This window comes from Rhinoderma darwinii, chromosome 9, assembly GCF_050947455.1.
Source record: "Rhinoderma darwinii isolate aRhiDar2 chromosome 9, aRhiDar2.hap1, whole genome shotgun sequence".
Lineage (NCBI taxonomy): Eukaryota > Metazoa > Chordata > Amphibia > Anura > Rhinodermatidae > Rhinoderma > Rhinoderma darwinii.
Genome location: NC_134695.1, coordinates 19,658,518 through 19,679,216, shown reverse-complemented (window position 1 = coordinate 19,679,216; position 20,699 = coordinate 19,658,518). Strand labels below are relative to the sequence as shown.

General features: G+C 41.9%; 1 protein-coding gene across 4 annotated transcripts in view; it reads right to left on the bottom strand.

Moving 5' to 3' along the window:
• Positions 1 to 16,706: 16,706 nt before the first annotated feature.
• The window catches only part of LOC142660280 (sperm-specific sodium:proton exchanger-like), a 216,709-nt gene continuing 212,716 nt past the window's right edge, over positions 16,707 to 20,699 (bottom strand). For all 4 annotated transcript variants that reach the window (XM_075836867.1, XM_075836868.1, XM_075836871.1 and 1 more), the window contains one exon: positions 16,707 to 16,919. In XM_075836867.1, coding sequence (XP_075692982.1) covers positions 16,869 to 16,919 — 51 coding nt within the window. In that variant the 3' untranslated portion in view covers positions 16,707 to 16,868. The remainder of the gene's footprint in view (positions 16,920 to 20,699) is intronic.

The window sequence follows — 20,699 nt, the reverse complement described above, 5'->3', positions numbered from 1 at the left end:
CATAGTTTGACTACTCTAACTGTAAAGAACCCTTTCCTATACTGATGTCTGAAGCGTCTTTCTTCCACATTGTTTCCTTGGAAATAACAGATTATGTGCTAGTTCTTTGTATTGACCACACAAATATATTTATAAATGTTAATAAGATCACCTCTAAGGCGTCTTTTTTTTCAAGCTGAACAAGCCCAATTTCTCTTGTCTTTCATTGTAAGTGACTCCTCTTATCCTATTTAATAATCTAGTCGCCCGCCTTTGAACCCTATCCATTTCTCCTTTTTGTAATGTGGCGCCCAAAACTGAATTCCATATTCAAGATGTGGACTTACAAGGGATTTATAGAGGGGTAATATTACATTTGAATCACAGGTTTTTATCTCCCTTTTTATACACCCTAAAATCCTATTTGCCTTTGCAGCTGCTGCTTTACATTGATTACTGCTGCTTAGCTTATTTGTAACCAGAGTACCATACCTCCTAACCATCCCGGCTTGGAGGTTGCCAACGCTCCGGCCAGGGATTCCGACATCTTAAAGGAACAGTGTCATCACCCAAAATTTTTTTCATATGTTCAAGATGTTAGTGCTTTATTAAAAACGTTTATATTTATTTGTGTGTTTGTGTTTTACTTTTTCTTATTTTTACACTTTTTCTTCCCTATGGGGGCTGCCATTTTTTGTTCCATTTCTGTGTGTGTCGATTAACGACACATACAGACATGGAATACGGCAGCCACAGTCCCATAGGGACTGCGAACGGCTCCCGTCCCATTGACTGCAGTGTACGGCGTCTGTGTGGGAACTGCGCATGCGCCGCTCCCACACAGTCCTATTCGAAATTGGCGCCGTCCGGCGCCATTTTCCTGTGGACCGGAAGTCGCGGCCGGACAGTAATATTACTACTTCCGGTCGCGGCTTCCGGATTTGTGCACTTGCACCAGCGGCAGCAAACGGAGCGGACGGGCCGGAGGGAGCCGCGGCGGCAGGAGCAGGTAAGAGATTTCAATGTATGTTCGTGTTTGTGTGTGTTTACTACTGTATGTAAACCTACTACACTGTGGGTTAGCTCAAAAAATGGCGACACACAGTGTAGGAGGTTACATCGTTCAAACCCCTCGTTTATCCCGGCACTAGCCAGGATAAAGGAGGGGGGAATGCTGAGAGCTCACTAGAGCGAGGGCTTTTAACCCAACGTTGCAATGCTGCAATTTTGGGAACAGCTCCATCTAGTGACCAAAAATGGGTAGTATTATAAATTAGAAATAATTTATAATATTTCCTGGACTCGTGCAAAAAAATAAAAAAAATGTAAACAATGTTTAATCACCCACACACTAAATGTTTAATTTTTTTAAAAAAAAACATGTTTTTCTGGCAACACATTCCCTTTAAATATGGACAATGACGTCAGGGACACCAACTAGAGTGGAATCCTCGGATAGCTCCACCCTGCCTGTAGATAGTGCTAACACTCCCTATAGATAGCTCCATTGTAGATCCCTCTAGGAGTGAAATCTACAACCAGAGCATCGGCTACATTGTGGCCGGGGATTCCACTCCAGGAGAAGCCCCTGCCATCACTGTCCATATATTTACAGTGACGCCAGGGGCTTCTTCTGGAGCGGAATCCCCGGCCACGGTGTAGACAATGTTCTGGCTGGGGATTTCGCTCCTAGAGGGAGCCGCAATGGAGCTATCTATAGGGGGTGTTAGCGCTATCTACAGGCAGGGTGGAGTTAGAGTAGAGTCCTCGCCAGAGCGCTGCCATCGCTTTGCTCGGGGATTCCCCTCCTGGAGAAGCCCGTGGCATCACTGTCCATATATGGGGGAAAATATGGACAGTGACATCAGGGGCTCTTCCTAAAGTGGAATCCCCGGGCACGGTGTAGCTCCTCCTCCTAGGGGGAACTGCATTGGAGCTATCTATAGGGGGTGTTAGCTCTATCTACAGGCAGTTTGGAGCTATCCACAGAGGTGGATTAGCGCTATCTACAGGGGCACTGTGGCATTAAATGGGCACCATCTACATGGCCAATATGGCACTATATGGGTACTGTGGTGGTATGTGGACATTGGCACCATCTATGTGGGCACTATCTAAAGTGGGTACTGTGGCACTATCTACAGGGAATTATGGCACTATGGAACATTAGACTATATTGGGGCATCTGTGTGAGCATTATACTGTATGGAGGCCGCTATGGGGGCATTAAGCTCTATGGGGGCAGCTATAGGGGCATTATGCTGTATGGGGACAGCTATGGGGCATTATAATGTATGGGGTCATCTATGGGGGCTTTATACTGTATGGGGGCATTATACTGTGCAAGGGCATCTATTTAGCATTATACTGTGTGGGGGGATGCTATTTGGCATTATACTGTGGAGGGGCAGCTCCAGTGTTATTATACTGTTTGGGAGTTCTATGGGGGCATTATGCTGTGAGGAGGCACTATGGGAGTAGGATACTGTGTACGCTGATCCAAGTGTGTATGGGTGGGGATTGGGCGGGGTTAGAGGCGTGGCTACACACATCGGTTGTTCCTCTTTGCGATACTTCAAAGTTGGGAGGTATGGAATACCCAGGTCCTTCTCTTGTTCCGTTATCCCCAGCTTTATTCCATTTAATGTATATGAATTTATACTATTATTGTGTCCTAGGTGCATTACTCTACATTTATTGACATTAAATTTCATCTGCCATGTTTTTGCCCATGCTGCTAGCTTATTTAAGTCTTTCTGTAAAATTTTATAGTCCAGCTGAAACTGACTATAGCAGTATCGTCAGCAAAATCTGACACCTTGCTATTAATCCCATCTACAAGGTCATTAATAAAGAGATAAAACAGAATCGGGCATAACTCTGATCCTTGTGGTACCCCACTGCTTACTTCAGCCCATTTTGAGTAAGTACCATTTATAACGACTCTTTGTTTTCTGTCCGTTAACCAATTCTTTACCCACCTTCATACATGGTCCTGCAGTCCCAAGAATGGTCCCGCTGTCACAAGAATGTTGTGTGAGGGGAGTTCTGGAGACGGGGCATCATGAATGGCTGCATTTTAACATGGGCTTCGGGCTGCTGGTGGTGAATCCGCCTGACAAAGGCACCTTTCGTAGCCTAGGAAAAATTGGCAAGGGCAAACAGGGGCCCAAACCCCCACCAACTCCATCTGCCTCAACAATCGCCAGAACTCATTCTGACTGGGGACACTCCACCAAATTTATCACCTCCTGATAGTCCTATATCCACCTCACTTATGGACAAAGACCACGCTACTGTAGTAGCAGAGGAGGTATCTCGTTTACTAATGCCGCACTTTTACAAATGGAAGGATTTGATCCATGCCTCCATCAACTCGGCATTGGCACAAATCACCGCTAACACACAGAAAATAGCAGATCTGGAAAATCGGATTCTTGCTTGTAAAACCACAATGTCTGAACTGGACAATTCCATGGCTCAACGTCAAAAAACTGAAATTATTCTGAGGGACAAATTGGAGGACCTCGAAAACAGAAACAAATGTAACAATCTTCGCTTTGTTGGAATCCCTGAGAACGTTGTCGGTGAGGAACTTACACAGGGCTTGTTTTAGACAAATTGTGGCCCTGGGCAAAGTTAAAAGTGGGGCCCCAAATGCTGAATTACTGTATCAATAATGGAGTAAATTCAGAAGGCGATGTGCAGAGAACTGCATCGCTGATTCTAGCGCATCCAGGAGTGTTGGAAGCCCCAAAGCATATGTCCCCCCCTCGTTCAAAAAAAATAAATATCTATATACATATACATTTTGCGTAGGCCAACGTGATGCAGTAACGTGATTATGGTGGCCTGCGCAGGGACTCCGTCACAGCGTCTTATAGGCTACAGGCCTAACGTGAATGAATACCTATAAATGTACATGTGGACGAATCATGCATCCACAAAGGACAAAAATGGAAACAAGTACAAGTATGTACATTGTAAAAATCACATCACTTTATTGAAATACATAAAAACATATTGGCCATCAAGACCTAAAATGAGACACACAGTTAAAATACAAAGAAGTGGGGAACACCCTATTATGACACAATAGAATATACTCAGAAAAACCCAAATATAAAAGGTAGTTCAGAAAGGCATACTATTAATGGAAAAATCCAGAAACCACTGCTGTAATATAAGTTGCCATGCCAATGCAATGACACAATCAATGGATGAGCAGCAAGTATACAAGGAAGGGAACATACAAGACACACAGGTATATGTGTGAAAGTATAGCAAGGGAGTAACCGAGATTCAAACCCGGTCCCAAAGAGTGTACCAACCAGTATAAGTCATAATAATCCTTAGGGAGAACACCACACCGTGAGCCCCGACGCGCGTTTCGCGGTAGCTTTATCAAGGGGTAAAGCGCGTCGGGACTCACGGTGTGGTGTTCTCCCTAAGGATTAATAACGACGCCACCGTGCATGAGGGGATCCAATGGAATGGATACGAAGAATTGGCCCTCCACAGGGGGAGAGAGACAATAAACCATAGCGTAGTATATAGAGTGGGTGATCAAAGAACGTATTCTAAGGGCATACAGACAAGCCAACAAACTTCTCATCTTCCAGAACTTCTCTTCGGCAGTCTCCTTGAAGCGGAAAGTGTTCACACCAATCTGCCGTCACCTACATGACTGTGGAATACGGTTTCAACGTCTGTATCCGGCGAGACTCAAATCAACCCAAAATGGCAGACTCAACATTTATGAATATCCTCTAATGGTTCGACGTCAATTTCTGAGAGACAATCCTGGCTGACCTGCACTCAAAGTTACATAGTTATCTTGCACTCCTCCCATTCTGCCCTAAGAGCCTCTTTATTGTAAGTAGATTAAGCAGTAAAGCAGTAATGCATATATTTAGTGGCTTAGGTGACATTGGTGTTCACAGTGTGCTGTTGCCATTTTCTTGTGTGCTGTATAAATTTGTAGTCACAGGAGTTCTTGCACCTTCATACACGTTTTGTTTCATTTTGTTAGAATTTGCTGTTCAAACTATTGTGTTGTTTATGTGAATCATATATGTGGGGTTAGTGACTGCCTCCATTTTTTGATCTTGCACTCCTCCCATTCTGCCCTGGGTGATTTTAATTTGTTTAATGCTGGTTCCTACCATCCCCGGATATATGTTGGCTTAGTCCCAGTTCTGGGTGTATGTGCAGAGTAGGTTCCCACCTATAGAGGACGCCTTATCGTGGCAGGTTGACCCAAACAATTTGATCAAAATGTGCGCTAAGAACCTCCCTATTGTAAGTCGTTTTAGCAGTAATGCATATTTACTTATATTTAGCGGTTTAGGTGTTATTGGTGTTCGCAGTGTGCTGTCGCCATTTTCTTGTGTGCTGTGCATAGTTACATAGATAGTACGGTTGAAAAAATACTTTTGTGCATCAAGTTCAACCAAGGGATAGGAAAAAGGGAAGGGATAAGGGTGCCCCTTGAGAAAGCCTTACTGGCGAAACGTGCGTCGGGGCGCTACCTCACTATTTGGACCACTTGACTACACGTTGTATTTATGGGTAAGGCATTGTTTTTGACAATTCATCTTTGTTTTTCAACCTTTTTAATGGACAATTTGTACACACTAGTCCATTAGGTTATTGACCTTCTTATAACTTCCTCTGGGCTACACCCCCTTTGTCCATGATTAGACCTTTGTCACATACTGATCATCTACCCCTATGAATCTTTAGGGTGGTTATTTACTCAGTAAATTGAATATGTAACATGTTCTTTGTGGCTAATATGTGTGTATCTTTAGCTGCGGCAATCCCTTAACAGTATATATTTTGTTTCATGAATATAAGCACTTAATGTTTTGTAACCAGTGTGGTGCTACTGTTACCATGAATGTGGTCCATATACAGATTTCGTTTTTATATCCTCTGTAGTTTTTACATGAATATAATAAAATTTATATTTTTTTTATTTTTCATTATTTATAGTGTTTGACTCCTTTTTCTCAGTGTCTATCAGACGGGACTTTGGCAGCAGGCAGGCACCAGGCATAGACTCAGCGCAGCACGACTCCAATACTATACGGCACTTGGACCAGGATAACACGGGATGCAGGTTGCAGGAACGGGAACACTGGGAACTGGAAGACACTTAAGGGACCATTTGCATAGATGAACATAGGTAACGACAACAAAGCTCAGGCAAGGCAGAAAGGGGCAGAGCCCTTCTTATAGTCCAGGATCATGGGCTAATTAATTAACAGATTCAGGTGCGCGTGCTGGTCCTTTAAGACCGGGCATGAGCGTGCGCACGCACCCTACGGGACACAGCAGAGCGAAGCGGAAGTGAGCGCTGGTGTCTCCTGAGGAGGAGATGCGGGCAAGCGCTCACGGGACCATGGCTGCGGCCGTCAGGGTGTGAGTAAACCTGACGGTCCACAGACATGGATGTTACAGCTTGTCACCTCTGAAGATTGAACCTTTTTTTCTCCAGACGGAGGGAATGCCCCCTTGTCTTTTGAGGGGGTTTTACATGTAACAGGTTTTCACTATATTTCTTGTATGGAACATTCATGTATTTATATAACTTAATCATGTCCCCCCTTAGACGTCTCTTTTCAAGGCTAAATAGGATTAATTCTATTAATCTTTCCTCATAACTTAGATTCTCCATGCCCCTTATTAGTTTAGTTGCTCTTCTTTGTATTTTTTCCAACACCAAGGCATTCTTTCTATGAACTGGAGCCCAGAACTAAACTGCATATTCTAGATAAGGCCGCACTAATGCTTTGTAAAGTGGTAATATTATATCCCTAATTAAAAAATGAAAAAAACAGACAAAGCGCGCATAAGTGCATCAAACAATATAGGCTTTGGGTAGTGAACGGTGGTCAAATATGCTGCCTGATTCTGTAGTGCTTTGAACACAACATCCAATGTGGAGAATGAGTCAGTGCATTGCAGCCTTGGTTCCGGTCTGGAGCAGAAGTTTGTCCAGTGTTGTCATGGAGAGTTAACAGGAGAATAACCAAATACTCAGCCTGGCGCAGCCACAGTCAAGAGGTTATTGATACCACTGTTCTGAATGAATGGACAGATTCTACGATGTAGGCAAAAACAATTTATTAATGTGCACGACAACGCGTTTCTGGGCTGAACCGGCCTCTTCTTCAGGTTAAGTACAAATAATAAGAATGCTATACAAGCATATAATTTATATACAAAAAAGGCTAGGTGTTGGAACGCTGATCAAGTTTAAAGGTCCCAGACATCAGGTTGGGTGGTAGATGAGCAGTTCGGCATAGATAACAAATGTCTAAATTTCTAAATTATTTTAAAACAAAAGTACAGTGTTTTGACTTATTAAAGACATATTAACAGAAATTGTAGTGAGGAACAGGATTTCAAGCTCTGTGCACAGGATCTGAGTGAGAGATTCAAATCGAGAGGTTATCCTCAAAAAATTATTTTGAAGGCTTACTCAAGAGCAGCAAAAAGCGATAGAACACAGACGTTTACACCGAAAGATCGTGCCAAAGATGACAAATTAAGGATTATTACGGTTTACAATAGCCAATGGAAGGACATTAACAAGATATTGAATAACAACTGGAATGTTCTACTATGTGAACCTAAACTTGTCCCACATATCACTGAGAGACCTCTCCTAACAGCGAGAAGAGCTCGCAATTTGCGAGATAAGGTGACGAGCAGTCATTTTTTAAGACCAACAACACAATTGGGGAGGGGCACTAAGCTTATAGGTTCATATGCTTGTGGTGATTGCAATATATGTCAATTTGTCAATTCTAATAACAAATATATAGATCCGGTTGACAAAAAGCAATACCCTCTTAAATCATACATTAACTGCCGAACAAAGAATGTTATTTATGCAATTATTTGCTCCTGTCCCAAGATCTATATAGGTCAGACAAGTCAAGAATTACGTAAAAGAATACAGCAACATATATCAACCATCAGATTGGCAGACAGAGATGCCAAACAAAATAAAATCTTGACCTCGGTGGCGTCACACTTTTTACAACAACATAAAGGTAAGACCTCTAGCCTTAAAGTAATTGGTTTGGAACGTATACAGACCAATATCAGAGGTGGCAACATAGTCCCCATACTTCTGCAACATGAAGCTAGGTGGATCTACAATGTTAAATCTATGTCACCTAGAGGCATGAACGAAGAATTGTTATATACCGGATTTTATAAAACATAAAATGATAATATTCACCATGTACACATATCTTAGTTTATATATATTTCTTTACACACTTGTTTGCTTATACACATTTTTCACTCATGACCTTCATCTATATATACATATATATATTTTATATATATATATATATATATAGATTTTTTTTTTATTTAATGTTTTTTTTTTATTTTTTTTTTTCCGTTTTTTTCACCTCAACATTATGGCTCTTTTGTCTGTACTTATATTTCATTTTTTGCAGACTTTTTTGGCATAGATTACCATGTCCTATGTCCCCATTGTAAGAGTGTTGTCTAGAGACATGCTCACTTACTTTAGTATACAGCTCCATCTCCTTCCCTGCCTTTGTTGTCCCCTTTGCCTTTTCCTTCCTTCCTGTTGAGCTGGTTCTGCGCACGCGCGTGTTTCCACGTCATGTTGCCATGGTAGCGGTCCCGACGCGTGCGCCTTAGCAGTGATCTTTTGCCATTGATTTCAATGCCGCTGACCGTCCCTCCTTGCGCACTGCGCGTGCGCCTGGGCCGCCGCCAGGTGCACATGGTGTCGGCTCTGGCGCGTGCGCACTGCGCACGAACGGAGGACTATTTGTTCATTGCATTTTCTTGCTCTAATCAGGAGGGAGGGTCCATGCGACCTAGAGTGCACACCTGTGCACTAACTAATATCCTATTATCCCTCTATATAACTGGCAGTACATGCTCAGTTGTTAGCTAACCCCTGAGGAAGCCACTTGTTGGCGATACGCGTGGGGCTCTTTCTCTTCCTCCCTCTCCCCTAAAATGGTTCTCACACAGGACATGCTGATCTCATGCTAATTATGATGCAACATTTTTGTCCTTGTTCCTTTATCTTTGGCATTCGAACGTCTGCTCTAGGGGTTTAGATGAGTGAGTGGGAGTTACTACTTTGTTTGCCACATATCATGGTGGTCTGTCTCCCCTTCCCTTTGACTTGTACATGGCATTCTCTATGCCGTTTTTAAATGTTTTGAACCTCTGCATAGCATACTGAGTTCTAATCAAATAAAATATATTTGGGATATTCACATAGCTATTCCATGACTTATTGGTTTTTGCCTTATACATACCCATTCTTTGGTTTTGACATATTAACAGAAGGCATGATAAAAAGATTGCACAACACTAAGTATAGGCTTGATTAAAATATCCAATAGGCGGGGGCTATGTGTTAGGAGAAAAATATATATATATTGTGTAATGGAGATCGTAAGTCACTCACCGACAAATTTCAGAAGAGCTTTAAACTCTAAATTATCGACATTGCGATTGTTGTTTCAGTTTCAGAGACAAATAAGGTCTAGTAACAAATATAAATAAAACACTTACTCAGCACTGGTAAAATACCAGGGATAGCTGGAGGCAGCAGAACCATTTCTATAGTCACTGGACGCTTGCAGCTTGTGAGGTACGGAAGCCTGAGTGGATCAAAATTATATAAACGTTCATGTCTGCTACGAGCACCTTAACGAAGTGTATGTAGCGATGCAAGGTTAACCACATCAGATGTTTGCCCTCCTATTTCATTAGACACATATGTAGACACAAATAAGATGCAGGGATTCTTCTGTTAAAGCTGCATGGGATAAGGTATATAATGTGGAAATTAATTAATTATAAGGAAGCCAAGTTTAAAGGCCCTATTTCAGAGATATTTACTTGGTACCTCTTATATTCATTCATCCTGGTTGACTTAAAGGCAGAGATGGCAGGGGATTAGACTCAGAGATTTCTAGTCACAATTAATGTGGCACATTCTCCTCTGTATGTTGGCAGTGTGAGATCAGTGGCCCAAAGTCATTTAAACCATCAAAAACACCAGTTACTTATTCAAATCTGTAAAAATTTTAAATGTGCCCACTTTGATGCTAGCTATTATGCCTAGAACATGTTCGGTCGAGGCTTAACTCTACTGAATTTGATGCGGGTCGCCCCCTCTGTATATTGGCAGTGTGAGAAGAGTTATTCAAATATATATGTACTTATTCAAATATATATGTACTTATTCAAATATATAAAGAGTGTCCGTCTACCCACTTTGATTCCAGCTTTCATGCCCAGAACCTGTTCGATCCCAGCTGAACTCTACTGAATTTAGTGCAGGACATCCCTCTCTGTATGCTGGCAGCATGAGATCAGTGGCCCAAAGTTATTTAACCAATCAAAAATACCAGTTATTCAAATCTGTAAAAATTTTCAATTTGCCCACTTTGATGCCAGCTTTCAAACCCTAACCTTTTCGGGCCAGACTGAACTCTACTGAATTTGATGCGGGTCGCCCCCTCTGTATGTTGGCAGTGTGAGAAGAGTGGCCCAAAGTCATTTAACCCATCAAAAGCACCAGTTACTTAATCAAATCTGTAAGAATTTAAATTTGCCCAATTTGATGCCAGCTTTCATCCCCCGATACTGTTGAGGCCAGGCTGAACTCTACTGAATTTGATGCAGCGCATATTCCTCTGTATGTTGGCAGCGTGACATCACTGGCCCAAAGTTATTTAACCCTTCAAAAACACCAGTTACTTATTCAAATCTGTACAAATTGTCAATTTGCCCAATTTGATGGCAGCTTTCATGACCAGAACCTTTTTGGGCCAGACTGAACTCTACAGAATTTTATGCGGGGCATCTTCCTCTGTAAGTTGGCAGTGTGAAATTAGTGGCCAAATGTAATTTAAACATTCAAAAACACCAATTACTTATTGAAATCAGTAAAAAGTGTCTGTCAACCCACTTTGAAGCCAGCTTTCATGCCCAGAATCTGTTCAGGCCAGGCTAAACTCTACTGAATTTGATGCAGCACATCCACCTCTGTATGTTGGCAGAGTGAGATCAGTGGCCCAAACTTATTTAACCCATCAAAAACACCAGTTACTTATTCAAATATGTAAAAATTTTCAATTTGCCCACTTTGATGCCAGCTTTCAAGCCCTAAACTTTGTGGGCTAGACTGAACTCTACTGAATTTTATACAGGACATCCCACTCTGTATGTTGACAGTGTGGAAACAGTGGAATTTTATCTTTGTTTATAGGTGCGGAAATGACCAGCAAGGTGCACTCTGCCTGACTTCATCACTGCACCGCGTATGCTAGGGGAGTACAAGGCAACTGTGCATCTGCAAGAGTTGGAGGAAGCTGGTAGTGATGTTACATAGTTACATAGTTGGTACGGTTGAAAAAAGACACATGTCCATCAAATTCAACCAAGGGATGGGAAAAGGGAAGGTAAAAATGTCTACACATAGTAGCTAATATTTTTTTGTTCCAGGAAATTATCTAAGCCTTTTTTAAAGCCATCTACTGTCCCTGCTGTGACCAGCTCCTGTGGTAGACTATTCCATAGATTCACAGTTCTCACAGTAAAGAAGGCTTGTCGCCTTTGCAGATAGAACCTTTTTGTTTCCAGACGGAGGGAGTGCCCCCTTGTTTTTTGAGGGGGTTTTACATGGAACAGGATTTCACCATATTTTTTGTATGTGCCATTAGTATATTTATATAAGTTAATCATGTCCCCCCTTAGTCGTCTTTTTTCAAGGCTAAATAGGTTTAATTATTTTAATCTTTCCTCACAAGTTAGATTCTCCATGCCCCTTATTAGCTTTGTTGCTCTTCTTTGTATTTTTTTCCAAGTCCAGGGCATCCTTTCTATGAACTGCAGCCCAGAACTGAACTGCACATTCTAGATGAGGCCTCACTAATGCTTTGCAAAGTGGTAATATTATATCGCTGTCCCGCGAGTCCATGCCTCTTTTAATACATGACAATATATTGCTGGCCTTTGAAGCAGCTGATTGACATTGCATGCTGTTATTTAGTTTATGATTTACAAGTACACCCAGATCCTTCTCAACAAGTGACTCCCCCAGTGTAGCTCCCCCTAGGACATATGATGCATGTAGGTTGTTGGTACCCAGATGCATAACTTTACATTTATCTACATTAAACTTAATTTGCCAAGTCGACGCCCAAACACTTAGTTTGTTTAAATCCGCTTGCAATTCACGAACATCTTCCATAGTCTGAACATTACTACGTAGCTTGGTGTCATCTGCAAAAATAGAAATAGTGCTATTAATCTCATCCTCTAGATCATTAATAAATAAGTTGAATAATAGTGGTCCCAGCACTGAACCCTAGGGTATACCACTTATAAGCGGGGACCATTCAGAGTAGGAATCATTGACCACAACTCTCTGAATACGGTCCTTGAGCCAATTCTCAAACCAATTACAAACTATACTTTCTAAACCTATAGTCCTTAATTTACCCATTAGACGTCTATGAGGGACAGTGTCAAATGCCTTTGCAAAGTCCAAAAATACTATATACACAGCAGCCCCTCTGTCTAGGCTTCTGCTCACCTCTTCATAAAAACAAATCAGGTAAGTGTGACAACTTCTGTCCTTAGTAAAACCGTGCTGGCTGTCACTTATAATACTATTTTTTGTCACATAATCTTGTATATAGTCCCTCAATAGCCCCGCAAACATTTTCCCCACGATGGATGTTAAGCTTACTGGTCTATAATTACCCGGGGAAGACCTAGAGTCCTTTTTGAAAATAGGCACCACATTTGCCTTGCGCCAGTCCCTTGGCACTATACCAGTCACTAGAGAATCTCTAAATATTATGAAGAGGGGGACAGAAATAACTGAACTAAGCTCTTTAAGAACTCTAGGGTGTAACCCATCTGGTCCCGGGGCATTGTGTACATTTATTTTATTTAATTTAGCTTGGACCATATCTACATTCATCCAAGTCTGTATATCCACTGATATATTAACTGCACTTGCACCGGCTACATCAGCTGCTGTTTCTTCTGCTGTATATACAGAGCTAAAGAACCCATTTAGTAACTCTGCCTTCTCTTGATCCCCTGTTACCAACTTCCCATTACCACTATCTAGGGGTCCTACATGTTCAGACCTTGGCATTTTTGCATTTATATACTTGAAGATTATTTGGGGATTTGTTTTACTATCCTTGGCCACCTGACTTTCATTTTGTATTTTTGCTGATTTTATTACCTTTTTACAGTTTTTATTAAGCTCTTTATAACTTAAAAAGACTACAGCTGTACCCTCAGATTTGTATTTTTCAAATGCCCTTTTGTTGTAATGTATTGCCTTTTAATAGAAGGTGTAAGCCATGTGGTGTTTAATTTTAGTCTTTTATACTTGTTACCTATAGGAATACATTTTTTACTATAATTACCAAAGTGGATTTTAAGATCTCCCATTTATCATTTGTACAATTATTTGACATTAGTTCTTCCCAGTCTATATCCTGAATTGCAGCCCTCATCCTGGGGAAATTGGCCTTCTTAAAATTAAGTGTTTTTGCCCTCCCAGCCTGCATTTGTTTTTTACAATATAGGTGAAATGTAACTATATTGTGATCACTGTTACCAAGGTTTTCACGAACATTGACATTCCCATCAAGCTCTGCATTATTAGAAAAGACCAGATCCAACAGAGCTTCACCTCTAGTCCCGACTTCCACAAACTGGCCCATAAAATTTTCCTGCAACAGGTTGAGGAAATTTCTCCCCCTTGCAGTTGAAGCCGAACAATGACACCAATTAATATTGCGGTAATTAAAATCTTCCATTATCACTATAGTACCCCCCCTGTGCAGCCTGCTCCCCCATCCAGGAGGATGTCAATCAAGATCTGGGGGGTGCCATTTCAATTTTTGCCTCAGGCTGCAGAAATGATAGAATCAGCCCTGCTAGTACCTGTTCGGGCCAGGCTGAGCTTTACTGAATTTTACTGCATCCTCCTCTGTATGTTGGCAGCATGAGATCAGTGGTCCAAAATCATTTAACCCATCAAATACACCAGTTACTTATTCAAATCTGTAAAAATTGTCAATTTGCCCATTTTGATGGCAGCTTTCATGCCCAGAACCTTTTCAGGCCAGGCTGATCTTATCTGAGTTTGATGCGGGGCATTCCCCTTTGTATGTTGGCAGTGTGATATCAGTGGCCCAAAGTAATTTAAGTCTTCAAAAACCGTTAATTATTCAAATATGTAAAAATTTCAATTTGCCCAATTTGATGCCAGCTTTCATGCCCAGAACCTTATCCGGCCAGGCTGAACGCTGCTAAATTTGATGTGGTGCATCCTCTTTTGTATGTTGGCAGCGTGAGATCAGTGGCCCAAAGCAGGGGCGTAACTAGGAAAGACTGGGCCCCATAGCAAACTTTTGACTGGGGCCCCCCTCCCCAGGGTATCACACAACCCCCCCTTGTAGATAGTGCCTTTTTTACAGCCCCCCCTGTAGATAACGCCAAACAGCCCCCTTTGTAGATATCTACAGAGGGGGCTGTATGGCGTTCTCTACAGAGGGGGCTGTATGGCGTTCTCTACAGAGGGGGCTGTATGGTGTTATCTACAGAGGGGGCTGTATGGCGTTCTCTACAGAGGGGGCTGTATGGCGTTCTCTACAGAGGGGGCTGTATGGCGTTATCTACAGAGGGGGCTGTATGGCGTTATCTACAGAGGGGGTTGTATGGCGTTATCTACAGGGGGACTGTATGGCGTTATCTACAGAGGGGGCTGTATGGCGTTCTCTACAGAGGGGGCTGTATGGCGTTCTCTACAGAGGGGGCTGTATGGCGTTATCTACAGAGGGGGCTGTATGGCGTTATCTACAGGGGGCTGTATGGCGTTATCTACAGGGGCTGTATGGCGTTATCTACAGGGGGCTGTATGGCGTTATCTACAGGGGGGCTGTATGGCGTTATCTACAGAGGGGGCTGTATGGCGTTATCTACAGTGGGGGCTGTATGGCATTATCTACAGGGGCGCTGTATGACGTTCTCTACAGGGGGGGCTGTATGGCATTTTCTACAGAGGGGGCTGTATGGCGCTAACGCCATACAGCCCCCCTGTAGAGAAATGCATACAGCCCCCCTGTAGAGAACGCCATACAGCCCCCCATGTAGAGAATGCCATACAGCCCCCCCTGTAGAGAATGCCATACAGCCCCCCCTGTAGAGAACGCCATACAGCCCCCACCTGTAGGGAATGCCATACAGCCCCCCTGTAGGGAACGCCATAAAGCCCCCCTGTACGGAACGCCATACAGCCCCCCCCTGTAGGGAACGCCATACAGTCCCCCCCTGTAGGGAACGCCATACAGCCCCCTGTAAGGAAGGCCATACAGCCCCCCCCTGTAAGGAACGCCATACAGCCCCCCTGTAAGGAAGGCCATACAGCCCCCCCTGTAGGGAACGCCATACAGCCCCCCTTGTAGGGAACGGCATACAGCCCCCTGTAGGGAACGCCATACAGTCCCCCCTGTAGGGAACGCCATACAGCCCCCCTGTAAGGAAGGCCATACAGCCCCCCTGTAGGGAACGCCATACAGCCCCCCCTGTAAGGAAGGCCACACAGCCCCCCCGTAGGGAACACCATACAGCCCCCCCTGTAGGGAATGCCATACAGCGTCCCCCCTCCCAAAAAAATGCGACCTACAGTGTGTCCTACAAAAGGCATGTATCCCCTATCCACAGGATAGGGTATACATGTGTGATCGCTGGCAGCGATAGGGAGAACGGGGGTCTGAAAGTCCCCCGAAGTTCTCGATGACTAACCTCTGACTTCCAGCGTCTGCGCAGCTCAATAAAAATGAAAGGAGAGCTGGTCACGCATGCGCTCCATTCATTTCTACGGAGCTGCCGGCACAGACCCCGGAAGTCCGAGGTTTGTGATGGAGAACTTCAGGGGACTTTCAGTCCCCCGTTCTCCCAATCAATGCCAGCGATCACACATGTATCCCCTATCCTCTGGATAGGGGATACATGTCTTTTGTTTAATGGCAGAGCGGGAAGATAACTCCCTGCTCTGCCGTAGTCGTGTTCAGTGGCGTCGCGCTGTAGCAGCCATAGCGGCAGCTAGCGGAGCCTCCAGCCATGGTGGGGCCCGTGCCGGCGGGCAACACGGGCCCCCTCATGCCGCGGGCCCTGTAGCAGCTGCTACAGCTGCTACGGCGGTAGTTACGCCACTGGCCCAAAGTCATTTAACCCATCAAAAACACCAGTTACTTATTTAAATCTGTAAAAATTGTCAATTTGCCCACTTTGCTGCCAGCTTTCACGGGCAGAACATTTTGGTGTCAGGCTGAACTCTACTGAATTTGAGGCAGGGCATTCCCTTCTGTATGTTGGCAGCGTGAGATCAGTAGGCCAAAGTCATTTAACCCTTTAAATCACACCTCGTAGTGCCCACTTTGATTCCCATTTTTTGCGCCAGCTCTTTCTGTTTTTAGCCAATTTTAAAATGTTTTAATTTCTGGCCAGCTCAGTGCAAAATATTTTATTACTAATATAAGTTTTCCCTATAATATATTCATTAAAAAAAATGTGAATAAGAAGCTGTTGAATAAGAAACCAACTTCAGCCCTAAATAAGACACTGAAGAAATAAGAAACCAACTTCAGCATCGTACATAATTGATCACGTTTTTTTTTTTAATGCTTTTTGCATAAACTTTATGACAATTCTTTGTTTGCATACATGAAATACAATATAGGACTACAGTGTCTGGATGGCAGCTTGAAGCTGCCACGTTTAATGCAATAATAGGAGTGTGATTTTTCATGCCAAATAAGCGGGGGCTACCCCTAGGTTGTCTTGACCTTTACGTCTAGCTTCTCATCCATGGCTTCATCAGTCTGTTGTAAGATAAATATATCATATGTGTTTGGTTAATAAACATAAGAATATTTAATAAAAATAATAATAATTATAATAATAATAATAATAATATATAATTGTGAATAAACCACTTTACTCTAAATATACATGTATCCCTGTCAATAAACTGTATGTGAATAAACTACTTACTTTAAATATAGAAATATACATGTATCTGTATGTCAATAAACTACTCAATATATATATATATATATATATATATATATATATATATATATATATATATATAAATAAATATTATTTATATACAAATAGTCCAGAGTCCAGCAGAATCGGTGGCAGTAGGTGGGTACACTCCGCAGGGACTTGACCATCATCCCTTATAGATAAAAAAAAAAAGTAATATAGAAATAAAAAAGTAGGTAGCAATCCAAAGTAAGTGGAGAAATTGAGCTACTTTATTAGCCCAGATGCAACGTTTCAGCTCCACACACTAAAGCCTTCCTCAAGCAGTGTTGAAATGTACAAGCAGTGTTATATAAAGCAAAGACAATCAACAATCATCATCTTCAATTAAACTAAAATTCATATACAGTGTACAATAAACAAGTGTATACTTCATACTTTATATGTCTGCACAGTCACATAATAAATGTGCAAATATAACTATAAATAAAGTGTCTAAGTGCTGTAACATTACTTTATGCAATAAATATACATAACAGGGTCATGATCACATTTCCATAGCATCTGTTATAACATCTGTAATTGGTGAAAAAGTTTATACATAAACTGATGTATACACCGTTATCAGCATCCCCGCTATGCTACGGTGCATGTGCGGGAAACAGGAACAAACTATACTTCTAGTGCGCATGTCAGCGCCTGCGAAAGATATACCTGGAGTGTCACTGCGGCCATCTCAGTAAAGGTAGCCAATAGTGCAGGGATCGCCTCGCTGGGATACACTGTTATAGGCTAAAATATAACCTTTAAAACCCAGGAAAACAAAGGATCCCATTGGTCCACAGCCGTGTATTGCTAGGTATGGGGTCCATCCCATGCATTATGAAAATGTAAGGGATAGTGTAAATTAAATAAGAGTCAACATACATAGATTAAATAATAACACCCAATGTATCGCTAAGTGGTGCTGGTCGTTCAATTCAGAACTTAGAGTTTGTCAAGTGATACGTTATTGCGGACTAGCCACAAATGTATATACCGTCCAATGAAGAATAATTAGGAATTATGCCGATGGGTATCCCAAATATGGGTTTTCTAAAACGGCATCCTCAATTAGTGAAAAAAATATATATAGGGAATTAATGAAAAAAATAAAAAAAATGGGGGTATTAACATGCTGCTCCCCACAATATATGTGAAAGGCAATGTGCTCACATAAGTTGGCACATAGCACCCTGGGCGCCTATATTTATAACCCAGGTGCTTCAATTCGGCATCTATTGCCCAACCTATATAGGGAATTAATGAAGAGAATAGGGTGTTAACATACTGCTCCTCACAATATGTGTGGAAGGCAATGTGTTCACATGAGTTGGCACATCGCACCCTGGGCACCCTATTGCCATTTGAGAAAAAAACAACCCCTCACACAGCTTATTTGATAAAAAATATTTAAAAAAGTTATGGCTCTTAGAATATGGCAACACAAAAGCTAAATGTTTTTTATGCATTTGGAATTCCTGTTTTTTTGGTCACCACGTCTCTAAAGAAATTGAATAAAAACTGAACAAAAAGTTTCCTGTACCCCAAAATGGTACCAATAAAAACTACGGATTTTCCCACAAAAAATAAGCCCTTACACTGCTTTGTCGCAAAAAAAAAGTTATGGCTGTCAGAATATGGTGACACAAAATGTGCATAGTGTGTTCCAAAAGGGGAATAAGATCGGGCGCTATTTATCAGTGCGACACTGGCCACAGAACTGTGGATTATTATTATTAATTTACCTTATTATTATACCATCATATTATGCCCTGATGTACTCCGCACAGTTTACATATTTTCCCACATTATAAACTAAAATACCAGCAAAACCCCAAACAGAACTACTACCAAGAAAAATCCACATTCTAAATGCCAAATGGCGCTCTCTCCCTTCTGAGCCCTACAATGTGCCCTAACAGCAGTTTACTTTCACATATATGGCATTTCCATACCCGGGAGAAACCGCTTAATAGTTTGTGAGATATTTGTTTTCAGTGGCACAAGCTAGGCACAACATATTACTGCACTAAAATGGTAGTATAAAAACACCACGTGGGTCAAAATACTCACTGCACCTCTTAATAAATGCCTAGGGTTTCCAAAATAGGGGTCACTTCTTAGGGGTTTGTTTTAATATATGACCTCAGAGCCCTGCAATTGTGGGTTAATGCTGTGAAAAATCACTCAGTCCTGGCATATATCCAGGCAAATGATGAATGCCTTGAGGAGTGTAGTTTCCAAAAATGGGGTCACTTCTCGGGGCTTTTCACTGTACTCTGGTACATAAGGGAGCTCTGTAAATGCAACATGGTGCCCGAACAGAAATCCAGCAAAATCTGCGCTCCAAAAGCCAATTGGCGCACCTTCCATTCTGAGCCCTGCCATGTGCCCAAACAAGCAGTTCAGGGCCACACATAGGGTATTGCCATACTCGGGAGAAATTGAGTAACAAATTTTGTGGTGTTTTCTCCTATTACCCCTTGAAAAAATGAAAAATTTGGAGCTAAACCAACATAGTTTTGGAACAAATATAATTTTTCATTTTCACTGCCTAATTCTGTGGGGTCTAAATGTTCACTACTTCCTGCCCAAATAAATGCCCTGAGGGGTGTAGTTTCCAAAATAGAATCACTTCTCAGGGACTACTGTACTGGTACCTCAGGGGCTCTGCAAATGCGATATGGCACCCAAAAACAAATACAGCAAACTCTGAATGCCAAATAGCGCTCCTGCTGTGGGTCCAAACAGCCGTTTAAGACCACATATGGGGTATTGTTATACTCGGGAGAAATTTCTTTGAAAATGTTAGGGTTCTTTTCTCTTTTAACCCTTGTGAAAATTAAAAAAATTCTACATTTTCGTGTAAAAAAATTTTATATTTTTATTTTCATGGCCTTATTCCAATACATTTTGCAAAAAGCCTGCAGGGTTTAAATGCTCACTATACTACTAGTTTGATTCCTTGAGGGGTGTAGTTTTCCTAATAGATTCATTTTTGTAGGGTCTCCACTGCTTTGGTCCCTCAGGGCTTTGTAAACGTGACACAGCACCCAAAAACCAATCCAGCAAAACGAGCTGTAAAAGTCAAATGACGCTCCTTCCCTTCTGAGCCCTGTGGTGTGTCCAAACAGCAGTTAATGACCAAATTATCGTACTTGGGAGAAATTAATTTACAATTGTTGGGATGGTTTTTCTCCTTAATACTTTGAGAAAATGAAAAAAAATCTAAGCAAACTACCTTTTGTGTGAAAAAATTTAGATTTTCATTTTTAGAGCCTAATTCCAAGAAATTCAGCAAAAAACCTGTGGGGTTAAATGCTCACTATACCCTTAGATATATTACTTGGGGAGTGTAGTTTCTGAAATAGTGTATTTTTTGTGGTGTTTCCTATGTTTTGGCACCACAATACCTCTTCAAACCTGACATGGCTTTAAATATATTTTTATAAAAGGGAGGATCCAAAATCTACTAGGTGCTCCTTTTCTTCTGAGTCCTGTACTTCAGTCCAGTATCACACTAGGGCCACATGTGGGATATTTCTAAAAACTTCATGATCAGGGGAATA